This window comes from Martes martes (genome assembly GCF_963455335.1).
Source record: "Martes martes genome assembly, chromosome: 14".
Taxonomy (NCBI): Eukaryota; Metazoa; Chordata; class Mammalia; order Carnivora; family Mustelidae; genus Martes; species Martes martes.
The window spans coordinates 25,794,943-25,819,016 of NC_137902.1; the positions used below are offsets into that span (position 1 = coordinate 25,794,943).

Sequence of the window (24,074 nt, forward strand, 5' to 3'; positions counted from 1 at the left end):
TTTAAGTCTAATGAAAGTTAGAATGCAGACTTTCCAGAAAAGCAATCCTATGGCTTTGCCCAGCCCCAAGAGGTTCAGCTCCATGAAGGCCTTCCATGGAGTCTTTTTTTTTTTTAATTTTAATAAACATATAATGTATTTTTATCCCCAGGGGTACAGGTCTGTGAATCGCTAGGTTTACACATTTCACAGCACTCATCATAGCACATACCCTCCCCAATGTCCATATCCCCACCACCCTCTCCCGTCCCCCCTCCCTCTCGCGTTTTTTATTTTAGCCATTCTAACAGGTTTGAGGTTTGATCTCATTGTGGTTTTGATTTGCATATCCCTGATGATAAATGATGTTGGGCATCTTTTCATGTGTCTGTTGGCCATCTGCATGTCTTCTTTGGAGAAATGTCTGTTCACGTCTTCTGCCCATTTCTTAAATTTTATTTTTTGTGAATCTCCACACCCAATGTGGGGCTTGAACTCACAACCCCAAGATAAAGATCTACATGCTTTACCGACAGAACCAGCCAGTGCCCTTTTTCTGTCCATCTTTCAATTGGATTATTTGCTTTTTTGTGTGTTGAGTTGTAATCAGTTCTTTATGTATTTTGGATACCAGCCCTTTATCAGATGTCATTTGCAAATATCTTCTCTCATTCAGTAGCTTGTCTTTTAGTCTTGTTGTTTCTTTGGCTGTGCAGAAGCTTTTTATTTTGATGTAGTACCAATAGTTTATTTTTGCTTTTGTTTCCCTTGCCTCAGAAGACATAACTAGACCCACAATCTGTGTTTTAACAACCCATCCACGTGACTCTGACATGTTCTAAAAACCACTGCTCCACAGTAAGGGAAACTTTTTGTGTAAAGGGCCAGGGAGCAAATATTTTGTTTTGCATGCCACATACATGGGAGTCTCTGTCCCATATTCTTATTTGTTTTGTTTTGCTTTTTTTACCCTTTAACAATATAAAGCATTCTTAATTCCCAGGCACACAAAAATGGGTAGCAGGTGGATTTGGACCCTTGAGCCATGGTTTGTCAACTCCTGCTCTGAAACAACACAGTTCCCATTCTGGAGTGTCCAGTAAAGACAGGTGGATTTTTCCTCTGTAGTAAGGGAAATCGACCATGGCCTCCAGGCCTCAGACAGGTTCCTCTTATCATTGCAGTAACCTCTTCCATCCCAAGGCCAAAGCAAGACCAGATCCTGCTTTTTATCCAGGCTTTATTAACTCAGTCTGTAGACAGTTCACTGTGCTCTTTCAAGAAATTTATTTGATTCACAGTGATATCATTTGAATAGTCAGTAAATTCTACCAGACAGAACTCAATGCAGACATTGATCCCAGGTAAGCCACAGTGGTCTCCCATGACCACCGCACCCGAGCCTGAAAAATCACCTAGAGCAGCCCAGATGGGAAGGGCAAGTGGCTACACTTTGCTGTGTGTCCTTTAAGGCTCTTTGGTCCTGGCTGATTAGTTCTCAGAGCTATCCAGATAAAACGCCCCTTTCCTATTCAGTACACACCAGTCTTTGGTGTTTAACCCAATGGGCTGAGGAAGGGAGGTAGCTGGGGAAATATACCCATTAAAATGTGTTATTAATACCTACATACATCGTTTTTACACACAATTAGGATTTATCTTTTAAACAGATGTAAAACCAGACATGATTTTAGCACAGGAAAACAAAGTCAGTGCCATGGGGCTTAGAGCACCACAAAACTTTGTTGCCTCGTGCAGTGGCCTTTTTTTTTTTTTAGGACTAAGAACTCCTGGGTGCTTGGTCAACCCAAGTTTAGCAGCATTCCCAAAGATACTTTCTGACAAGAGGGTACTGGGGAGGAGAATGGGGAAGAATGAAGAAGAGCCCCAAGGTGACAAGACTTCTTCCCTCCCCCTTTCTCAGTTGGCTAGAACTGCAGGGGCAAAAGTTTCCATGGCGTGAGACAAGATGAGGAGGAAGGGAAGAAGAAACAGGGCTGGGAGCTTCCCTTTGTCCCAGGGGCTCTTCCCCAGTCCTGGCCGGAACTAGAATCCCAAAGGTTTCCTAATGGTTTCTCCCCACCCCCCAAATTTTTCCAAATGGTTTGCTTGAGTATCTCCCCCTGGTTCTAGCAACTTCTCCCTCAGGGAATCTCAGCTCCTGGTCTCCAGAGGATGGTAGTTGGGGGTGGGGGTAGCAGAGAGAAGACTTGGTCTTTGCTCCCCTTGTTCACTTTTATCCCCTGGAGTCCAAAAACAGGAGGCTCCCCACCCCACCCCCAAATCCACCCTGACCTTTAGGCCCTGTTGGCAGAGCAATGAGGGCACAGGTGTACAAGGCAGCTAAGGAAGGACTGGTGAATATCAGTACAGACTGATCCTTGCTGGGATGGGGCATTTAGAGGCCCTTATTGAAGTAGACGTAAGGCACAAGTTCTCCGTACTTGGCCTTGATGGTGTCTTGGAGTTCTGGTTCCAGATAAGAAACTGACAATTCACTGAAAAGAGAAAAGAAGGGGATTATGACAAGCAGCAAATTACTGTCAGATAAAATCCAACTCAAATGCCACCTCCAAGAAGCACTTTCTGATTTTTCCATCAGAACGAGGGGCTTCTGTATAACATAGTGTGTTGTTTTTACTTCTACTCAGGCCTGACTTCATTCTCCCTGGTGCTAAGTTTCCATCTTCTCTGTAGGATTGTAAGCCACAGTGCTTGGAACACAGGAGATGTCTGCAGATGACACTGAAACATGAAGACGAAAGCAAGGGAACCTGGCCTCTTCTCGGTGTACATCCAAGCTACACCTAGTCTCCTGGAGCTCGTCCTCTCCCCTCCCCCAGTCTGATGCTTTGTTTCCCTTTTCCACCATCGCTTCGCACACCCCTTCCCTGCCAGGGCATACGAGGGAAGTAGAGTGGTCCGAGTCATCCATCCCCAGGCAAACACAAGCCAGAATAAGTACCTATCCCTCTGTTCAATTTCAAGGACCAGATCCAGCCAGGGAGGATGTATATCTAAGAACCTAACCAACTGGGACAGAAAGTCTCTTGTTGCTCCCCTGCTTCTCTCCAGGGCGGCCCTCACTCCACTGGGAGGGAGCAACTCATCCCTCCGCCCCCTAGAGTTCTGTTCTGGTTTACCATCCCCCAGGGTTAAGAGGCTCAGAATTTAAGCTGATAGGCACTTGGCCTTGGACAACTGCTGCCCTTCCTGCCCCTCTTTGCCTCCTGCAGCAGGCAGGTCAAGAAGAGCAGGGACCGGGCATTCGGTAAAGTGAGGAACAGAGAACTCTTACCACTTCTGTGGGAAGAGCCCACAAGCCACTGGCACCATGAAGATGAGGCTAGAAGAAAGGAGAAACAAATGTGAGGGGCATCTCCCCTTAGGGCTGTTCACACCCCGTCTCTGAGCCCCGCAAAGGAAGCAGGGAGATAGATGCCTTCCCCGCTGCCCCCTGGCTCCCCTCCCTGCAACTCTCCTCCTGGTCTCTAGGGCAGGATACTCATTCCAGCATGGCATGAGATTGGCCCCCCTCCACCTCCCATCCCTCACCCCCCACCCACTCGTCCTTCAAGCAGGTGAAGGTTACAAAGGCACTGGCAGTGCGAGCAGCGGCCCTGAAGGCCACAAGCACCGAGGAGGAAGGGCATGAAAGCCCAGGGCTGGTGCCCACGGTAGACAACAGAACACGGCAGTTTCTCCAACCTCACTGCAAACACGAGCAACTCGAGGGGTTTATTAAAAAGCGACGCTGACGCTGGAGGCCTGAGGGAAGTGCTGGAGAGGATTTCTAAGGTCCTCGGGTGCTTCAGGGCCGGGGCACTGTCTTACAGCACGTGGGACTCTGATCGACCAGGGTTCGGATCCCAGCTTGGCTACTCACTCGTTCTGCAATCCCGGGTGAGTGAGCCCTGAGCCAGCAGAGGGAGGACAGGGGGGCCTACTCTGCAGGGTTGTCGCCAAGCTCAGAGGAAATGACCCGGGGATGGTGCTCAGCCCGGGGGAACCACTCACGCAGTGGAGACTCAGCTGGCAGAAGGTAGCGTGGCGCAGGAGACTGCCAGGGACTTGACCTGAACTCTAGCAATTAGGAGCTACAGAGCCTCGGGCTCTTCATTTGTAAAAGGAGATGATGACAGGACCTAGACCTCCAGGGCTGAGGGGCTTAAGTGAAATGATAGACGTGGAGCATGAGCACAGTGGGGACACACAGGACACACTCCACACGTGGTGGTGGTTACTGTTGTCATTAATTAGCCCCGTGGCCTCGTAAATTGTGCCTGATGCTAGGATGTGGCCAGTCGCTGGCAGGAGCATGCTGCCATGACTTGTGGTGTTTTCCTTTTGTGCGAGGTTGGGACGCTTGACAGCCCCAGCTGCCCCCTTTTTTAATGTCTGAGTGTATTTATTTATTTACTTAATTTATATTGAGATATCGTGGCCGGACAGCATCGTGGGCAGGCAAGGTGCCTGGCCCGCTGGTCTGATACATTGATATGCTGCGATGTGACTACCGGCCATCTGCTAACATGTCTGTCACGGTCACAGTTATCATGTCTTTCTTTATTGCTATTTTTTTTAATTCTTTATTTTTAAGTAATCTCTACACCCAATGCAGGGCTCAAACTCGCAACCCTGAGATCAAGAGTCACAGGCCCTCCTGACTGAGCCAGCTGGGTGCCCCTAGAATTTTTATAGTGGGGCTGTATTGTGGTTTTCGCCTCTTCTCCAGTCTGAAGATCAGAGGCCACACCGGGACAGGAGGGTACCCAAGCACTCTGCTCTCCACGTGGCTCTGGGCACAGCGCCTAACCAACCTGATGCCCTCAACAAAGATGTGGCAAGAACTCCCCGGATGGCCCATGGGTGTTCCGAGCTCAGGCACTATGGAAGTGAGAGAAAAAAGTACATGTTCCCCAACATAGGCAACACAAGAAGATAGGTCTTAGATGCCCCAGCTATCACAGAACCCAAACCCAGAAAACACGTTACTCACAAGCAGCCAGACAGCAAAACTTGCAATGGGGCGTGCAGGACCTTTACTTTCTGCACAAAATCGAAGGAAAGACGACATGAGACTTAGAGATCTTAACGCGAACCCCATGCCTGCCCTACCCCTGATCGGCCAGCTAGAAACCCACAGGCACAAAACTCCTAGCCATGAAGGAGAGAAGGGGGCTCTTCTTCCTCTCTGCAGACAAGGCCACACAAGCGGCCATGACCTCTAAAGCAGGCAGCTGGCAGGGACCGGCACTGGCCCTATTTGAGCGAGATGAAGACCCGTAGCTAGAGGAAAGGACAAGGATCAGAAGCTCTGAAGTGTAGGTATGGCTGGGGGGCTCCGGCAAGGCAGATGCAAAAGAGGACCCCACTCACCTTCATGAAATGCAGCTTTTCCAGCCTTTCCATGATGACTGGCAGCAACACTGCAAGAGACCAGGGAGGAGCCAGGAAAAGGGCTGTCAGACTCTTCCCGAGACCCCTCTCCAAAATCAGACCAGCGACCCACCTCCCCTGAAGTTCCAGAACATACTTTTGGAACGGAAGACTGTGTAGACATGGCCTCCCCAGGCTGGCCCCCAAGTGCTGGCAGAAGGGTGCCGTCCAGACTTTTCCACCTGCACACCTTTAATAGGACACGAGCCGCAGGCCCAAAGTGTCCTTCTCAAAATTCAAATCTTTGAAGGCTCACGCAAACAAATCTCGTATCCCACTCTGTAACACATCCCTGCTACGAGCAAAACTACGGCAGAGGATTTCTTTACCACTGTCTCCCTGGCACCCTGCACTGTGTCCAGCACACTGAAGGGACTTAAGGTGTATTTGTGGAATGAAAAGAACTTTCTTCGCCAGATCTCTGATTAACTGATGTTCCTAGAACTACAGTGTGGTTCCCTCATGGGTTTCGGCATTCAGCACTACGTAGATGTAAGATGTGTAACGTGTGGATTTGGTACATTTATATATTGTAATAGCACTACCCCGGTAGCATTAGCTACAATCTCTATCACATCACGGAATTATCATTTTTGTATTGCAGTGGGAAAAGCCAGTTTGAGAAGCACGGCTGTAGAGGCTGGGGCCCCACTGCCCACACAAGCTAAGCGTGGCTGAGGCCTCCATCATGTGTTCCAGGGAACCCCCAGGAGGGTAGGGCTTCTCTGTCTTACTCATGCCAGGGGCTGCCATGGTGATCCGAGAAACAACCACTTGGGTGATGCCTATGGCCGCAGCTCTCTGAGGGCAGAAAAGAGTAAGTTGTCAGGAATGATCTTATCCAGTAGCCATGGGCTGTACCAGAGGGTAAGGTCAAGGGTCAGGGTCAGAGTCAAGTCTGAGATGATAAAGGGGAAGGGATGGACCCACCAGGGGCTGGGTCCTCACCCAACCCTCTCTCACCTAGCTAGAACTTTATGGCTTCAGGACCAGAAATGATGGAGAAAAGACATGACAAGCCTGTTCTGAACAAGAAATATAAGGAAATCAAGGAGAATGAGAATGGAATCAGGGAGATCTTGTAACAGAACCCGGGCCTGCTCTGACTACTAAGAACAGGACAGGGTAGAAGAGAGAATTCCCTCCTCCCACCCCAAAGGGATGCCTCTGCTTACCCGGGAATGACCGATCTCATTGTGATTCCGGTCCTTCACGCAGATCCCCTGGATGAGTTCCCTAAACACAGACGGGAGTTGCTGGACTTGGGAAAAGGGAGCTGGAGGCCTGCCAGCAATGGGACACAGCAAGGGACTAAGACCAGCGCACTCGAGCTCTGGGAAGCCAGCCCCTGCAGCCTGGCCCTTTGATCTTCCTTATGCATTCCAGAGAGTGGTATCTCAGAAGTGATCTAGGGCCGTAGCTAAGAGAGGTAGGCCTGGGCTCAGACAGCCTAGGTCAAATCCTGAAACAGCAGAGTAAGTTTCCGAACTTGAGAACATTTCCTGATCCTTCTGAAGACTCGGTTATCCTCATCCACAAAATGGGGCTAATCGTGGCACCCACTGCAGAGGACTGGTGAGGATTAAAGGGGATGACGCCTGCAGAGAGCTTAGTCCAGCACCTGACGGAGTGAGGTGCTGCTCTACAAACACTAGCTGTACTGACTTATTCTCAGGCCAGCTCCTGACAGCACTCATCCCCAGACCACGCAGGTGGCTGGGGCTCCTTCGTTTGTTGGGAAGGAGCCCCTAGATGGGAGGGAAAGAGGAGAGGAACGTGTACACCTGACTATTCTGGGTTCTTTCTGCAACAGCTGTTGTGACAGTGCCCATTTGCTGGCAGTCCCAAGAAAACGTGGCTTGTATACATCGGTGATGGTGATGACGGCAATGACGATGACCGGAGCTTTAACAGCGTACACTTAGGCAGCACATGATACCTCCCAGGCGCTATCAGGGAGAGCCTGAGTATACTACATCATTAGGTCGGACAACAGAGGAATAGCCATGCTTTCTCTCGCCAAAAAAACAAGCATTACAAGACACACGGGTTTCTCCTTTTACCTTTCCTGCTGTGAAGCTTAGAGCCCGGTGCCTGGAAAACATCTATCTACTCTTCTGGCTTCTTTCAAAGCTTCTTGGCTCTGTTCTATCTTTGGACACCTCGCTCTGCTACATTTCATTCTGTAAGCCAGCCCCAGGGCTTCGGAAGTAGGGAGGGTTCACAACTGAAAGCCAGTTGCAGTTGAAAGGACATGATCTCGGATGAGCCCCCACAGGTCTACCCTACTCCCCACCATCCCACACCATCCAAACAATGAATCCCACAACACTCATCACAGATTAAACTTAAGTCAGCTGCCACTCCCTCGGCCATCACCCTCGGAGCAGCCTGTCCTTTGGGACCCTTCAGAGGTATAGCCCAGGAACCCTCCCCACACCCACCTTGGTCCCCCAAAGCCACCCACTGCCTTGGTTTCCTGCCTTTGCCCCGCTACCCTGTGGTTTGTAGGGAGGAAATGGAATCCCCATACTCACTGCTGACGCATCATTGGGATGTTGACACAGTTAGCAGCAGCCACAGCGGCAAAGGGCACCCAGCGGCCCACCAGGGGTGGAGCTCTCTGTTGGGGGAAGGGAACAATAGGGCTCACACCGGAAGATGGGAGGGGAGAGGGCTTAAGGACTACAAAATAAATCAGAGCTCGGTACTGCCACATTGATCCAGACACTTGGTCTAGGAACCCAGGTTCCCTCAAAGACCCGAGAAGGACTAACCTGGGGATACCTCTGCTACATTGCCCCCTAGTTGGCTGGGCTCTGGCCACACCGGACTCACCCAGACAAGGGCAACAGCACCAGGCCTGGGGGATGTTTTCCCTAGGACTTTGCTGCCCCCTAGCGGCCACCATACCCCCAGCAGCCCCAGACAGTACCTTGGTCAACATGTTCATGCCCACAGCAGTGGCCACCGCAGTGGTTGTGGCTGTGATGTAGGAAAGGGCCATCTGCCTAGTGGAGGAGAGACACGCTTGAGAGTGGGGAGCCCTGCCGGCTGAGGGCAAGACACTGGCGTGACTGAGAAAGTCTGGAAATGAGGCTTCTTTCCTGAAATGTGACCTGTCTCATCTTGTGACCTTCCCCATCCTCAACACACACAGTGTTCCAGTCCCCTCGGCCTCCTTTCGGTACTTTTAACACCCCGAACTCTTTTCTGCTTCAGAACCTTCCCCTGCTGCTGCTCCCTATCTGGGGAATTCTTCCGTAGGCTAAATCCTTATCCTTCAGAAGTCAGCCGAAATACGGGCTCCACAGAAAAGACTTCCACAACCAGCCCATCCACACAGATGCCCCTCTGCTGTTTGCTATCTTGTCACCTGTTTGTTTCCTTGACGGCAGCAGTCACAACCTAAAATTGCTGCGCTTGTTTGCTTAAAAGACCCTAAATTCCACAAGAACAAGGGCCCTGGAACCATGCCTGGCACTTAAAATCTACTCAAAGAAATAGATGAGGGGGTGTCCAGGTGGCTCAGTGGGTTAAGCATCTGCCTTTGGTTCAGGTCATGATCTCTGGGTCCTGGGACTGAGTCCTGAATCGGGCTCTCTGCTCAGCAGAGGGCCTGCTTCTCCCTCTCCCTCTGCCCGCCACTCTGCTCATGTTCTTTCTCTCTCAAATAAATAAATTAATTAAATCTTTAAAAAAAAAAAAAAGAACTATTTGAGAATGAATGAAGGAATAAACTTTGAATTGGTCTAGGAAGATACTCTCCTAGTCAGTCTCAGAAAATACCTGCAAACCCTAAAAAGGGGGACTTGGTCACCAGCCCCGTACAAGCCTCACCCAGAGAAGGCAGCCCAAGAACCCTCTAGAAGGGATGTTTTCCTGAAGACAAGAGGACAGCCACCTGCTCCAGACCCACATGGACAGCCTGGGGTTCAAGTCTCCTACCTGAGGGACGTGGGGGAAGCTGCATTCCTGTTGGTATAGTTGACTAAGGCATTGAAGGACTGGTTCACCCACTGCCAGAAGATCACCGCCGGCATCGTCCTACCATAAGGGAGGCCCAGAGAGGCAAAGAAGGATCCAATGGAAGGGAGGGCTTGGTGCACACCAGTCAAACCAGACGGCCTGCTGTTCCCCAAACTATTCCCATGCTGTTTCATGCATCAGGGATTTTGCACAGGTTGGTCCCTCTGCCTGGAATGTCTACACACACACCCCCTTCCACCTATGGCTAAATCCTGCTCTGTTGAGAGGTCACTGCTTCTTCGGGAACCTTCCTGACCCTTCCCCTGCCCTTCCTGGAACAGTGAGTCATTCTATGCTCCCTGCTCTCACAACCCCATACTCTCCCTCCCACCTACCACTTAGCAAGCTGGACTATAACTGTTTACTTGTTGGTCTGCTCAACAAAACTGAAAGTTCGTTGAGGGGAGGAGCTGAGTCTTAAAATTCCCCACACCTGGCCCAAGGCCTGGCTCACTAACTAGACAAATGGATGCATGGGGGAGGGGAGCAGAGGGAGGAGAGGAAGCGGGAGGAGTAAAATTTCCAGCAGCTGCAGAGAAAGTTTGTTTTCTCCCCACTGGGCTGAAAGGGTCTTCCTATTTTAGGGGTAGCGGGGTGAGGGAGGGAGGGAGGGGGTGGTCATCTTCCTGTATTTTTTACTAGGACTTTACATTATAAAAATACATTAGAGGGGCGCCTGGGTGGCTCAGTCATTAAGCATCTGCCTTTGGCTCAGGTCATGATCCTGGAGTCCTTGCAGTCAAGCCCCACATCGGGCTCCCTGCTCAGCAGGGACTCTGCTTCTCCCTCTCCCACTCCCCCTGCCGGCATTCCTTCTCTCACTGTCTCTTTCTCTGTCAAATAAATAAATTAAACCTCGAAAAAAAACAAAAAAAACAAACATTAGAGGCACCTGACCGGCTCAGTCAGTTAAGTGTCTGACTCTTGATTTTGGCCCTGGTCATTATCTCAGGGTCATGAGATCGAGCCCCCAAATCAGGCTCTGCACTGGGTGTGGAGCCTGCTTGGGATTTTCTCTCTGCCTTTCCTTTTGCCCCTCCCCGCTACCATGGCCCCCTGACCCACTCATGTACTTTCTCTCTCTCTGCAAAAAATAAAATACATTTAAAAATAAAAATACAGGGGCACCTATGTGGCTCAGTGGGTTAAAGCCTCTGCCTTCGGCTCAGGTCATAATCTCAGGGTCTTGGGATCGAGCCCCGCATCGGGCTCTCTGTCCAGAGAGGAGCCTGCTTCCTCCTCTCTGCCTGCCTCTCTGCCTACTTGTAATCTCTGTCTGTCAAATGAATAAATAAAATCTTCTAATAAATAAAAATACATTAAAATTTCATTGTTGAATAAGTACTTCCTAAAGAGGGAGTTAGGATGGCTTATTCTTTGAGAGTTCTGGAAACAACTGCCTTGGCTAACATCCAGGCACCCATCTTTCCCGGCTGTGTGAACTTGGAGAGGTTACATAACCACTCTAGACCCTCAGTTCTTCACTTATAAAGTTGAGATGACAGTAGTACTTCTCTGTGGGGCTGATGAGAAGATTAAACGAGGTAATCCACGGAAAGAATTTAGCACAGTGGCCTGGTATTCGGTAAGGGGTCAATAGAGATGGCTATTACTATCATCACCACAGGGCTCCCTGCCTGGCAGACCCAAGTAGCCACACTGCCCACTGTGTTACTCCCAGGCTCTCTCTACCTGTAGAACTGAAGCATGAAGCCTGTGATAATCATGCCGCCGGGGACCTGGAAGGACATCCGGCCAATGACGTTCATCTTCTCCCCGGTGTCAGGGTGGAAGGCTGAGTCATACAGCTTCTTGGCGTACAGCAGCTGCTCCACTTGAGTGCCTGGGGGCACGACCCCCATTCTGCCCCCCAAGGACAACAGAGTTACAGCCCAGGCCCCTTGCCCCAAGTCACTCTGCCGCCTCCTGCCTGAGAGCTCTGTCCATTCCCCCATATTCGGTTTCCACCGCCTCCCCAGGGGATCCACCCGTGCGGCTCCAGGGCCTCGAGTCCCTTCTGCTCACTGCTCACCTGCTCTTCTCCACCATCACCTTGGCCCAGTCCAACTCCCGCTCTGGTACCAGGACAGTGCGTGGGTCTGTGATATTGAAGAAGTGTTTCACCCGTCCCAGGAAAGTGCATTGGTCCCAACGGGGTTCATCGATGTTAAAGCCAGACAGATCAGCCTCCATCTCACTCACACACAAAACTGTGGACTTAAGAACAGAGGGAAAATGAGGATTGCCCCCCCAAACCAAAGTCTGCCCCCGAGTCCCTGAGCTCCTCTCTCGGTTACAGAAGGCCTGCTCTCACCAGAGACTAGCAGCATTTGACCAGGCTCAGGAAGGTCCTGGTGAATGGGCACCAGACTGAACAACCAGAGACCAACATGGGTTTCCCAAGGGGCTGCTGGCAGCCAGCCCTGTGCTTGATCATGCCGGGGAAGACCCTGGAAACAGGGACAACACGGTGCCTGTCCTTGGGGAGCTGAGTGTAACTGCAGAAGAGCCCGCCCAGGGAACCGAAGATAATATACACAGCAACAGTAAGTACAAATGAGAGAAAGCAGAGATGGTGGGGTGCCGTAAGGAAAGGGGGCTTCCCAGAAGAGAAGGAATGTGAGTTGTAGAAAACAGATTTATCTGAAGGACGCAAAAGGCATGGATCACATTCAAGGTAGAAACAATTACGGAGAAAGGTGGAAATGAACATGGCACAATTACTCTCATCATTTCAGTGTGCATGTGTGCTTGTGCACAGTGCACACAACCCCGTGAGAGATCCCATGCCATGGCTGCGAGTGAGGCACCATGCCTGCCCTCAAAGACTTACAGGATGGGGGGTAAAAGACAAGGAGAGCACAAGGACAGCAGCGTGAACAATAATGTGAGCAGACACTGGGGGCAGTGGAAAGCCAGAGAAGAGGCATCTAAAAGGGAGATGACCAGATCTCCCAGTTTTCCTGGGACTACTGTCCTGGGGTAATTATTAATAGGACCCCCTTCCTCTCTCAAAAGTGTCCCGGACTAGGGGCGCTTGGGTGGCTCAGTTAGTTAAGCAACTGCCTTTGGCTCAGGCCATGATCCTGAAGTCCCAGGATCAGTCCCATGTTGGGCTCCCAGCTCCATGGGGAGTCTGCTTCTCCCTCTGACCTTCTCCCCTCTCGTGCTTTTCTCACTCTCTCTCAAATGGATAAATAAAATCTTTAAAAAAAAAAAAAAGTGTCCCAGACTTGGATGATACATTATATAATCCCCTTATCTGAAACGTATAAGGGGTCCTGAACATGCTTTGTGAACAGAAGAAATAAACAATGTTTTGAAGGATGGGTAGAATCAGATAGAGGAAAGGTGTCCCAGGCAAAAAAAAGAAGATCCAGCGGTGACCGCACACAGGACGCGTGGGGACCAGATAATGTGATCACAGCTAATGCTTAATGAGCTGCAACTCTATGCTAGACATTTTGCTTGGGGATCGATGTGCATTTTTCTGACTTCATCTTCACAGCAATGCTATAAAATAAATACCCTTTAATCTAACCCCATTTTATGGATGAGAAAACCAAGGCACAGGTAAGTAACTTTACCAAGTCATATAAGCATTAGCCAGTGACAAAGCCAGGATTTTAATTCCATACTTTAGAATTCTTGTCTCTAACTGGGTTCTGGAATCCATGTCTTGAAACTCTAAGGCAGGCCTGACATGTAAGGAGCTTGGAAAATGTCGCTCCTGTCCTTGCAACAAGAAAAAAAGCTGAAAAAGACAAAACATCAACAACTCTTCTTAGATGCCAGTGAACGGAGGTCCCAGGGCAAACCACTGCCCCCAAGCCTGGAGAAATAGGCAAGCACAGAGAACCACAGCTTACTGGGAACAGAAGCCCTCCGCTGGGCAAGTACCATTGGAAAACTTAAACTATAATTGACCAATTGCTGGAAGCTCAGGGTGAACAAGCTTGCAAATTCAAAATTCCAAGGGGATTTAACCTTGAGTGTGGGGGCTCACTTTTGAATTCACCTTCAAGCGTCTACCAGGCTCTCAAGGTGAAGACCAGAGAAAAACCCCCTCGTACTTCTGACATGGAGATGGGAAAAGTAGTCATTCTGAAGTATACCGAGAGGTGTTCTTCCTAATAAAGCCTGTTCTCAAAAGAGCTTGTTTTACCAGAGCCTAACCGTTTTGGGTTTTCCAAGGACCTAACAAACTTGGGAAAATGTAAATACCCAACTCCAGCCCTTTTTAACCTTCCTATCTCATGTAAAGTGGGTGAGAAGAGCCTAAGGAGCAGTTTTGAAGGTCCAGGGGCACAGGCTCACTCCAAGGCCAAGAACTAATCACAGGACTATAGAACACTCTCTCTTCCCTTGCACTTGACCACTGCAGGCAGTACAATGCTCCTATGTGGTAACAGGGAGAACTGAACAACCACAGAAATTGGAAGTTTCAGACTTTATTTAAGAAGTCTCTAGAAACCCAAAGACAACAGGAGAGACAAAAACAAGGACACCAAAGAAAATGTTAATCTCTGATACCTACAGCTTCAGGGAACAGTAAATACAACCCAACATCTCACCAGACAAAGGCAAAACGGCACACACATCTCGCTCCCAACAAAAGATTATAAAGCATACTAAATGGCAAAAACATAGTCTGAAGAGAGAGCAAGTGTCAGAACCAGACAGCAGAGATGTTGGAATTATCAGAACAGGAATTCAAATAACTATGATCGATTTGCTAAGGACTCCAGTGGGAAAGTGGACAACATGGAAGAAGAAATGAATAATGTAAGCAGAGAGATGGAATCTCTAAGAAAGAATCAAAAGGAAATGCTGGAAATTTAAAAAAAAAAAAAAAAGTTCTGGGGGTGCCTGTGTGGCTCTGTCAATTAAGCAACTGACTTTGGCTTGGGTAACAACCTCAGGGTCCTCGGGATCAAGCTCCATGTTGGGCTCTGCGCTTGGCGGGGAGTCTGCTTGGGCCTCTTTCCCTGCCCCTCCTCTTGCTCGTGCTCATTCTCTCTCTCTCTTTCAAATAAAAAAAGTCTTTAAAACAATTTCTGTAACAGAAATGAAGAATGCCTTTGATGGGCTCATCAGTAGACTGGACATGGCCAAGGAAAAAATTCTATGAGCAGAGCGCCTGGGTGGCTCAGTGGGTTAAGCCTCTGCCTTTGGCTCAGGTCATGATCTCAGGGTCCTGGGATCGAGCCCTGCATCGGGCTCTCTGTTCAGCATGGAGCCTGCTTCCCTCTCTCTCTGTGCCTGCCTCTCGGCCTACTTGTGAATAAATAAATGAAATATTTGAAAAGAAAAAAAAAATTCTATGAGCTTGAATATGTGTCAGCAAAAAATTCCCAGACTGAAAAGTAAAGAAAAAACGAAAAAAAAAAAAAAAGAAAAGAAAAACAGAATAGAAAATCCAAGAACCTTGGGGCAATTCCATAAGGTGTAACATGCACATAATGGGAATGCCAGAAGAAGAGGGAAGGGAAGAGAAGAAATATTTAAAGCAATAATAACTGAGAATTTTCTAAACTAATGACAGATGCCAAACCACAAGCCCAGAAGGCTCAGAGAACACCAAGGACAATTACTAAAAAATCTACACCTGGATGGGAATGCAAACTGGTATAGTTACTGTGGAAAACAGTATGGAGGTTTCTCAAAAAATTAAAAATAGGATTACCATATGATCCAGTAGTTCCACTACTGGGTATTTACCCAAATAATATGAAAACACTAATTCAAGAAGATATATGCACCCCTACATTTACTGCAGCATTATTTATAGTAGCCAAAATATGGAAGGAGCACAAGTGTCCATGGAGAGGGGAATGGATATGAAGGATGTGGCATATACATACAATGAGATCTTGCCCTTTGCAACAACACAGATCTAGAGAGTATAATGCTAAGTGAACCAAGACAGTCAGAGAAAGACAAATACCAGATGCGTCCACTCATATGTGGTATTTAATAAACAAAACAAACGAACAAAGAAAAAAGATAACAAACAAAAAACCACACTCAGGGCTCCTGGTGGCTCAGTCAGTTAAGCATCTGCCTTCGGCTCAGGTCATGATCCCACCAGAGTCATGGGAGTCCGGCTCCCTGCTAGGCAGGGGAGCCTTCTTCTTCCTCTCCCTCTGCCCCTCTCCTCGCTTGCTCTCTCTCTCTCAAATAAATAAATAAAACCTTTAAAAAAAAGAAAAAGAAAATCAAGGAAGAAATCTGAGGGAGGGAAAAGAAAACACCTTACCTACAGAGGAACAAAGATATGAACTTCATTGGCTTTCTCCTCAGACACCATCCAAGCAAGAAGAGCATAGAGTGAAATATTTCAAGCATTGAAAGATAAAAGCAACACATACCTAGACTTCTACACCAGCTAAATTATCCCTTACAGTGAAGGAGAAATACAGGCTTTCCCAGACAAAACTGAGGGAATTTATCACCAACAGAACTGACTTGCAAGATGTTAGAGTTCTTCAGAGAGAGATAAGAGGTCATAAAGTCAGACCTACATAAAGAAAGAGTGTCAGAAGGAATAAATGAAGGTAAAATAAAATATTTTTCTTATTCCAATTGTTACCAGTTGAACAGAGTTTTTGTTCAAAGTAATAGCAGCAACAATGTATTTGATGATTATAGCCTATGGGCAGTGACATGAGTGACAGTAGTGCTCTACCAGCTGCGAGGGAGGACCTGGGAATACTGGTGTAGGTTACCTGCACTACTGGACAGGTGCTTTGGTATTATTTGAAAGTGGACTTGGATTAGTAAATGGGTACCGCAAGCCCTAGGAAACCACTAAAAAATTTCCAGAGGAAGTAAAACTGATATGCTAAGAGAGGAGAGAAAATGCAGTCATAAAAAAGCTAAAGCTTTTGGGGTGCCTGGATGGCTCAGTTGGGGGAGCACGTGACTCTTGATCTTGGGGTCATGAGTTCAAGACCCACGTTGGGTGTAGAGATTACTTAAAAATAAAATCTTTAAGCGGGCACCTGGGTGGCTTAGTAGGTTAAGCAGCCGACTCTTGATTTCAGCTCAGGTCATGATCTCGGGGTTGGGAGATCAATCCCCATGTGGAACTCCGTGCTCAGCAGGGAGTCTGCTTGAGATGCTCTCTCTCCCTCTCCCTCTGCTCCCTTTCCTGCCCCCGCACATGCATACACCCTCTCTCTCAAATAAATAAATAAATCTTTTAAAAAAAAGAATAAAAAATAAAAATTAAAAAAAAAAAAAGGAGCACTTGGATGGCTCAGTGGGTTAAAGCTTCTGCCTTCAGCTCAGGTCATGATCTCAGGGTCCTGGCATCAAGCCCTGCATCAGGCTCTCTGCTCAGCGGGGAGCCTGCTTCCCCCTCTCTCTCTCTCTGCCTGCCACTCTGCCTACTTGTGATCTCTGTCAAATAAATAAACAAAATCTTAAAAAAAAAAAAAAAGCTAAGGCTTTTGAATTTTTCTTGAGAATTTCAGGAAGCCATTAAAAGATTTTAAACAGAATGACAAGATCAGATGTGTTGTTTAGAAAGAAAACTCTAGACGTCTGGATGGCTCAGTTGGTCAAGCATCTGCCTTCGGCTCCGGGCACAATCCCAGGGTCCCAGGATCGAGTCCTACGCCTGGCTCCTTGTTCGACCAGGAGCCTGCTTCTCCTTCTGCCTGCCGCTCTCCCTGCTTGTGCTCTCTCTGTCAAATAAATAAATAAAATCTTAAAGAATAAAATAGAAAGAAAAATCGAGGCAATGACATGAAAATAAACTCAGTGTGGTAGGACCTCAGAGGATGCAGAGAAATCAGCTAGACGGGAACTTCAGTAATCAAGGCAAGAAGTGGTGGGGCTCATATGAGCCCCAATGCACCAGGAACAGAGAGGAGGGACCAAAAGGACAGAAATGTTTAAAGCAGCCGAATCTTGGCATTTACTAAGTGATCGGTTATAGGAAGATTACTCTGTAAGTCAGCGTTCAAGCACAGACACAGAATCAACAGGATATATACATCCTTTATATATATTCACATAATATTGAGAAATTTATAAAAATGGATTTAGGAAAAAAATGGATTTAGTACAAGGAATTAGCAAACTGACTTACGTAATTGTGGGAGCTGGCTAAGCAAGCCTGAAGCCAGCGGGACAGGCAGTTAGCAAGGGACAATCCTGGGGAGGGAAAGGGAGCAATGCCTGCCCAGCCATGGCTGGAGTTTGTGACCCCAGGGGATGCCTAGCCCTCTTTTAAGGGGATTCCATCTGATTAAGCCAGGCCACCCAGGATAATCTCCCCTTAGATTAACTCAAAGCTAACCAATTAGGACTTTAATTATATTTGCAAAATCCCTTCACCACCGGGCCTAAATTTGTGTTTGATCGAATGGCTGGCCCTCCTCGCCCACTCTGACTGGAAGCACACCAGAAAGGGAATTAGGGGGGCGGGGGAGTTGTTTGGCCTAGCTAAACTGACACATCACAAGTATCGAGAGCCATACCCGGGGTTTCTGACTGAGGCCATTATGTACAGAGACAAGTAATATAGAAGAATAGGCTTTAAGGAGGAAAACAGGGAGCTGGATTTTCCATGTGTTGAGTTTCAAGTACCGTGGCACTTTCTTGAATGCAAGAAGCTGCCACCTGTCTCAGGTCCTTTACAAACGCCCTTCCCTGTCCAGAACACTGTTCCTTCCCCTCTTCACTAACACCTACTCATCCCCGCCCCGCCCCAGCCTTTTTTTAAGGAATAATTTTCAGATTTAACTCTCGATCTCCGACTACTAGGCCTTTTTTTTCCCCTTGAAAAATGTTACCCTGAGGGTTTTTTCATATATATTATATCACAAGCTCATAGACACAGCTGCAGTAAGATTTAGAGCCATTCTGAGTTATACCATTACCAAAATCCAAAAGCACTCACAAAATTGAGCAAACAAAACCAGTATTTGAGTATGCAAGAAAGGAAACATATTGCTGATGGAAGCCACAGGACTAGTCCAAAAAAAAAAAAAAAAAAGGTTTATATTAAGTAGTGGTAAAATGAAAGGAGAATTCTACCCAAGACTTCTGCCTCAACAGAGCCCCATGGGCCGCTGTACCTGCAAGTGAAGCCACAGCAAAGCCGCCTCAGAATAAGTAGCAGCCTGAAAAGCATATGTTTTAGCACATAACATTGGGGCTCCATCCTATCCCTCGAAAAGTAGCCTTATGCTCTCCAGAACAATCTAGAGTTACTTGCAAGGAAGCACCCACTCATCTTTCAGATCTTGGCTAACCCTTTCCTCAGGGAATCCTTTGAAGGACCCTTGGCCCCTCACTCTCCCCGACCACTAAATCAGGTGCTCGGCTTAAGCCCTCTCAGGGTCACAGCCCTCAGAGCTGTGCCAGTTTGTCCTAACACTCTGTGGTTTTATTTTAATGAACACCGACCATCCCATCTAGGTCATAAGCTCCTCAGACCCAGAGAATGTGTCCATTTTGCTCCCCACTGCTACTCCAGTGCCTAGCCCAAGAATTCAAGTATATGCTGAGTGAGAGGTCTAGTTTGTCAGCACATGGATATTTAGGCTTAAAAGAAAGTACGGGGGCGCCTGGGTGGCTCAGTCGTCGAGCGTCTGCCTTAGGCTCAGGTCATGATCCGGGGATCCTGGGATCGAGCCCCGCATCGGGCTCCCTGCTCAGTGGAGAGCCTGCTTCTCCCTCTCCCACTCCCCCTTCTTGTGTCTCCTTTCTCGCTGTCTCTCTCTCTCTCTCTCTGTCAAATATACAAATAAAATCTTCTAAGCAAATAAATAAATAAAAGTACAGAGGGGCACCTGGGTGGCTCAGTAGTTAGGTGTCTGTCTTCAGCTCAGGTCATGATCTAGGGGTCCTGGGATTGAGCCCCACATCAGGCTCCCTGCTCAGGGAGGAGTCTGCTTCTCTCTCTGCCTTTCCCGGGGCCTGCGCTCTCTCTCCCAAATAAATAAATAAATAAAAATCTTAAAAAAAAAAAAAAGAAAGTACAGAGATCTGAGTTAGAATTAAAACAAGCCAGCGGCATCACGGCCATTTCAGAGAAAGTTTTCCAGTGAGAACACACAGAATGGGAAAAATAAAGCGCTGAGGGCATAGTCTGAAAACTGTGACATTTAAGGGGTCAGCCCCCCAAAAAAGGAAGCCCAAATAGATGAGAAAGAACCACCAGAGACGGAGGAGGCTTCAGGAGCCAACAAATGCAGTAAAGAGAGAGATGGCCGATTTTTAGATTTTTTTGTTGTTGTTGAGGTGGGAGAGACTTCAGCAAGTGACATGCTGAGGTTGGGTCATTTCCCAGGAGGAAGGAGCCAGGAGAGAAGGGGAGGCCTCCATGGAGTCTTCATGGCACCTCCCCTGGCCCTGAGGCCACCACTGAGTGGCAACCTCTGAAGAAGGCAGAAGCCCCGCAGCGAGTGTCCACTGCTAGATTTAGGCCTCTCTCACTCCACCATAAAGCCCAAGGGAAAGCTCTGGGCTTTGTCCTCTGGGGACAGGCTGATTCAAAGACCAAAGCTATTTCGTGTAGTCACAACTGAACCCAGGAATGGGAAAGAGACAAGAATTTACCTTCCCTGACTCTACATGGGGCTAAAATAAAAGGAGTTGTTGGCCTGGCCAGCAGATCACACAGTGCCTTGGATTACAGAGCCCCAAGCTGGGGCTCCAGCCCCTCTGCTGGAGAAAGCCAGCAAAGAGCAAAATATTTTATTTATTTGAGAGAGAGAGAGAGAGAGAGAATGCGCATGCGCACAGGCCGGGGGTGGGGGTGCACAGGGAGAATCAGACTCCCCATGGAGCAGGGAGCCCCAAAGCAGGGCTCAATCCTAAAACCCTGAGATGATGACCTGAGCTGAAAGCAGACATTTCACCGACTGAGCCACCCAGGTGTTCCGAACATGCTGCTTCCTTCTTAACACACACAGCCTGTCCTTGGACATCTCTTTCTACCCTCAACCCAACACTGGAGTGTCCTCTGCCTTTCATAAAGGAAGTACTTCTACCATGAAGGGGTAATCATTTGCTAAACTATTCAAGAAACTTTCCCCTCATTACCGAGGTCAGCATATGAATTGCCCAGTTCCTATCTTACAAAAAACATAAGGCCAGGAGCACCTGGGTGTCTCAGCTGGTTAAGCATTTGCCTTCAGCTTGGGTCAGGATCCCAAGGTCCTGGGATGGAGCCCTATGTCAGGTCAGGTTCCCCGTCGACAGGGAGTCTGCTTCTCCCTCTCCCTCTGCCCTGCTCATTCTTTCTCTTTCTCTCTCTCTCTTGCATACACATGAATACACTCTCAAATAAATAAATAAAATCTTTTAAAAAACAAAACAAAACATAAGGGCCCCCCCCCCAAAAATCTAAATTCTATGTCTAAAACATTTCTCCCAGGCGCCTGGGTGTCTCAGTGGGTTAAGCCTCTGCCTTTGGCTCAGGTCATGATCTCAGGGTCTTGGGATTAAGCCCCACATCAGGCTCTCTGCTCAGCAGGAAGCTTGCATCCCCCCACCCCAACCTGCCTCTCTGCCTACTTGTGATCTCTGTCTGTCAAATAAACAAATAAAATCTTAAAAAAAAAAAATTCTCCCCACATCTGCTGCCCCCCAGTGGGCACAGTTCCATGACTCCAAGGCAAACTCAAACCCTTGCATCATATACCCTCATAGCATCTTATCCTCATTTGTAACACACTTGGCTTTGTAATCATCACTTTCTCATTACACACAGTTATTTGTATAAAGCTGGCCTCCCCTGGCAGATCGAAAGATTCATGCTGCAACTCTCCCAGGCCCTCTAAAAATACTTACCGCCTGCCTGAAATGCATTTCATCTTATTCTTGGGCTCCCTGGGCATCAAGGAAGTCACTCTTTCAAGTCGCTCAGAATCTGTCTTGGTTACAGAAGTAAGAGCAGGCTTTGGGTCACGAAGCTGCAAATGGTCTACCTCTCCTATATTGAGTCCTATCTAGTCTCCAGGTTTTCTCTAGAACAGTTATTCTCCCTCTTCCCACATGAGCCACATCTAGTATTCCCTAAAGAGGTCACTACCATGTCCAGGGTGGCCTCGGTTCTGAAGGAATATGGTTCCACTACTGGGAACAAGAGGGGAGCTGGAAATCAAACAGGTGACTGACCAAAAATTCCCTTTGCTTATAGGATTGGAGGATATCACAACTTAAAGATGTGAGGATCCAAGATGTCAATTTACCAAAGAAGAAACTGATGTTTAGAAAGATTCACATCAATTGAGTCAGCTTGCTGATCATTACACACAACTCTGCGCTTACCACAGCTCCAGTCCTGTCCATCCGTCCAACAATCTGACAATAGCTAGGGCCTACTCTCCCAAGGTCACAAGGCTCGGGGTCACTTAGATGGGTCCTCCATCCACTACAGGCCAAAAGAAAGAAAGAGCCAGAGAGAGGAAGAAAGGAAGGAAGGAAGGAAGGAAAGGAGGGAGGGAGGGAGAGAGGAAGAAAAGAGAAAAAAAAAGAAACAACCTATTACCTCTCCTGAAGTCATCCTTCTCAGACAGAGTTGAGTTTTGGGGCACCTGACTGGCAAAGTTGGTAGAGCATGCAACTCTTGATGTTGGGGTTTGAGTTCAAGCCCTATGCTGGGGATATAGTTTATTTAGAAAAAGAGAGAGAGAGAGTTGATTTTCTCTGACAAACAGTATCAGAGCTCAGAGAACAGGCTTCCAAACTCCTTCTGAGTATCCCCTTGCAAGAGGGGAAAGTACTCAATATTTCCCTGTTTGGATCCCAGGTAGGAAGAAAAACAAAACATCATCGCTGGTACTTGCGATCAGAGGACGATCAAGGCAGCCAGACTCAAGAAGACCAAACACAAAGACCACTTGAGATAGGCAGGGTTGGTGCCAAAGCCACCTAGAAAAAGTTGGACAGTGAAACTAATAATTACACAGGCAGGCCCAGGTACACTCCTGTGACTCTAAGGCAACCATGATGTTAGACACCAGACAACTCAGAAAGAGAAGTCTGCCCTGCCTTTTTCGCAAAAGAACAGGCTAGAGACAAGTAGATCGTAGGAGTCCATGGTCTGAATTAGTCACTCATCTTGCATCTACTTACTCAAGGTTCTGTACTGAGTTTTCTCTCCAAGGTTCTGAAGAAGGTATGCCGCGGGCAGATGTTTAAAAACACAATTTAGCTGAATGCATAAATAGCTAAGGACCATTCAGGGAAAATCTGCCTTTGTTCCAGTGATGTTAAGTGGACTAGAAAGCCTGCTGGTAGGAAGCGGGGCAAAGCCCCAAAACCTAGACGAAGCAGTAATAGCTAAATCCTATGTAGCACTTTCCATGTGCCAGGCAATATTTTATGTACTTGACATACAATAATTCACCTATCCGCACAAGAACCCAATGAAGGAGGTAAGAGGCGCACACATGACTGCAAACAGGTTTTTTTTTTTTTAAATATTTATTTATTTGACAGACAGAGATCACAAGTAGACAGAGAGGCAGGCAGAGAGAGGGGAAGGGAAGCAGGCTTCCCGCTGAGCAGAGAGCCCGATGCGGGGCTCGATCCCAGGACCCTGGGACCATGACCTGAGCCGAAGGCAGAGGCTTTAACCCACTGAGCCACCCAGGTGCCCCTGCAAACAGGTTTATCATCAGTGCCGACACTCTACCAACTCTTAAAAAGTTGAGCTTACAACTCAAATATAAGTCGTTCTGTTCCTCCTACCTAGACAACACATGAGTGTTAAAATCACTTCCTGCAGGGGCAGAATCAGATTCAAGTCCCGACTCTATATTGCTTAGAACAACCAATTTCTAGGGCTGTGAGAATGAAACGAAATCTTGTGGGAAAAGCATTCCACTAAAAAGTATGTAACTTCCATGAGGGCAGATTTTGTCCCCTGCTGTGCCTCCGTAGTCTAGAACAGGACCTGGCACATTACGGGATTAACTCTTCTACCCGCTCTCAGTATGGGGGAGGGCTGGAGGTGGCGCCTCTCAACCCACCCAGAGTCCCTTTCGCTCTCGCTTGCCTGTAAAAAGTGAGCCGGTTCTGCCTCCTCCAGGGCTGAAGACAGCGCACCATACGGTCCAACGCTGCTTAGCAAAACCTGGACATCCCAAAACGCCTTTCACCCCTGCTCTCTGCTCAGCTCAGTGTTCAGAGCCAGTCCCCAGGCTGCTTCTTGCCCTCCACAGGCAGCCTCCCGCCTGCGGGACTCCTCCATCCTAACACAGAGATGTGGAGATAGATGCACAGCCCATAACGCCCCCAACACCTCAGCTGGGCCTTATGGGCCTTACAGCGCCGGGACCATATGGGAGCGGTCACTGAGCAGCCCCAGGCCACCATTCGCGCCACGTGGATACAGCAGGTGGAAGCCCACCCCCGCAGCAGCCCTGCCTGGGCAGTCAGGACAGAAATCCAAGCTCCTCCCCGGGATGTGCGGTCTACAGGAAGGTGTGGCAGGCGGCCTCCTCCCAAGACCCCTTACCTTGTCCCGGGAAGAATGCACTGAGACAACTGCCAAAAGAAGTACACTGCGTTGGAAGCCAGGCCAGTACTAACCAGCGGTCTCGGCCCGGGAACCGCCCCTCGCCCCGCCCCCGCCCTGCTCCTTCCCAACCAATCACAGG

The 24,074-nt window shown here is 48.3% G+C and overlaps 1 protein-coding gene across 6 annotated transcripts; it reads right to left on the reverse strand.

The window, feature by feature from the left end:
* Nucleotides 1-1,247: 1,247 nt before the first annotated feature.
* On the reverse strand, nt 1,248-24,040 carry SFXN2 (sideroflexin 2). Of its 6 annotated transcripts, none has more exons than XM_080823729.1 (12): nt 23,933-24,040; nt 11,480-11,664; nt 11,140-11,310; nt 9,367-9,465; nt 8,354-8,429; nt 7,956-8,041; nt 6,594-6,654; nt 6,153-6,219; nt 5,359-5,408; nt 4,979-5,028; nt 3,278-3,325; nt 1,248-2,477 (listed from the first exon to the last, which is right to left on the reverse strand). In XM_080823729.1, exons 2-12 carry the CDS (start codon nt 11,638-11,640, stop codon nt 2,378-2,380), a joined length of 969 nt encoding a protein of 322 aa, XP_080679855.1. In that variant the 5' UTR covers nt 11,641-11,664; nt 23,933-24,040; the 3' UTR covers nt 1,248-2,377. The 6 variants fall into 6 exon arrangements, with proteins under 6 accessions (XP_080679855.1, XP_080679858.1, XP_080679856.1 ...); XM_080823732.1 differs by having other exon boundaries at nt 11,480-11,657; nt 23,933-23,951; XM_080823730.1 differs by lacking the exon at nt 23,933-24,040 and adding an exon at nt 22,253-22,341.
* Nucleotides 24,041-24,074: the final 34 nt, after the last annotated feature.

Coding starts and splice junctions, on each gene's coding strand:
- SFXN2 (XM_080823729.1), bottom strand. CDS start 11,640: ATGGAGGCTGATCTGTCTGGCTTTAACATCGATGAACCCCGTTGGGAC. Junction 9,466..11,139: donor TTCATGCTTCAGTTCTACAG/GTAGAGAGAGCC, acceptor CCCTTATGGTAG/GACGATGCCGGCGGTGATCT. Junction 8,042..8,353: donor GCATGAACATGTTGACCAAG/GTACTGTCTGGG, acceptor TTCCCCCAACAG/AGAGCTCCACCCCTGGTGGG.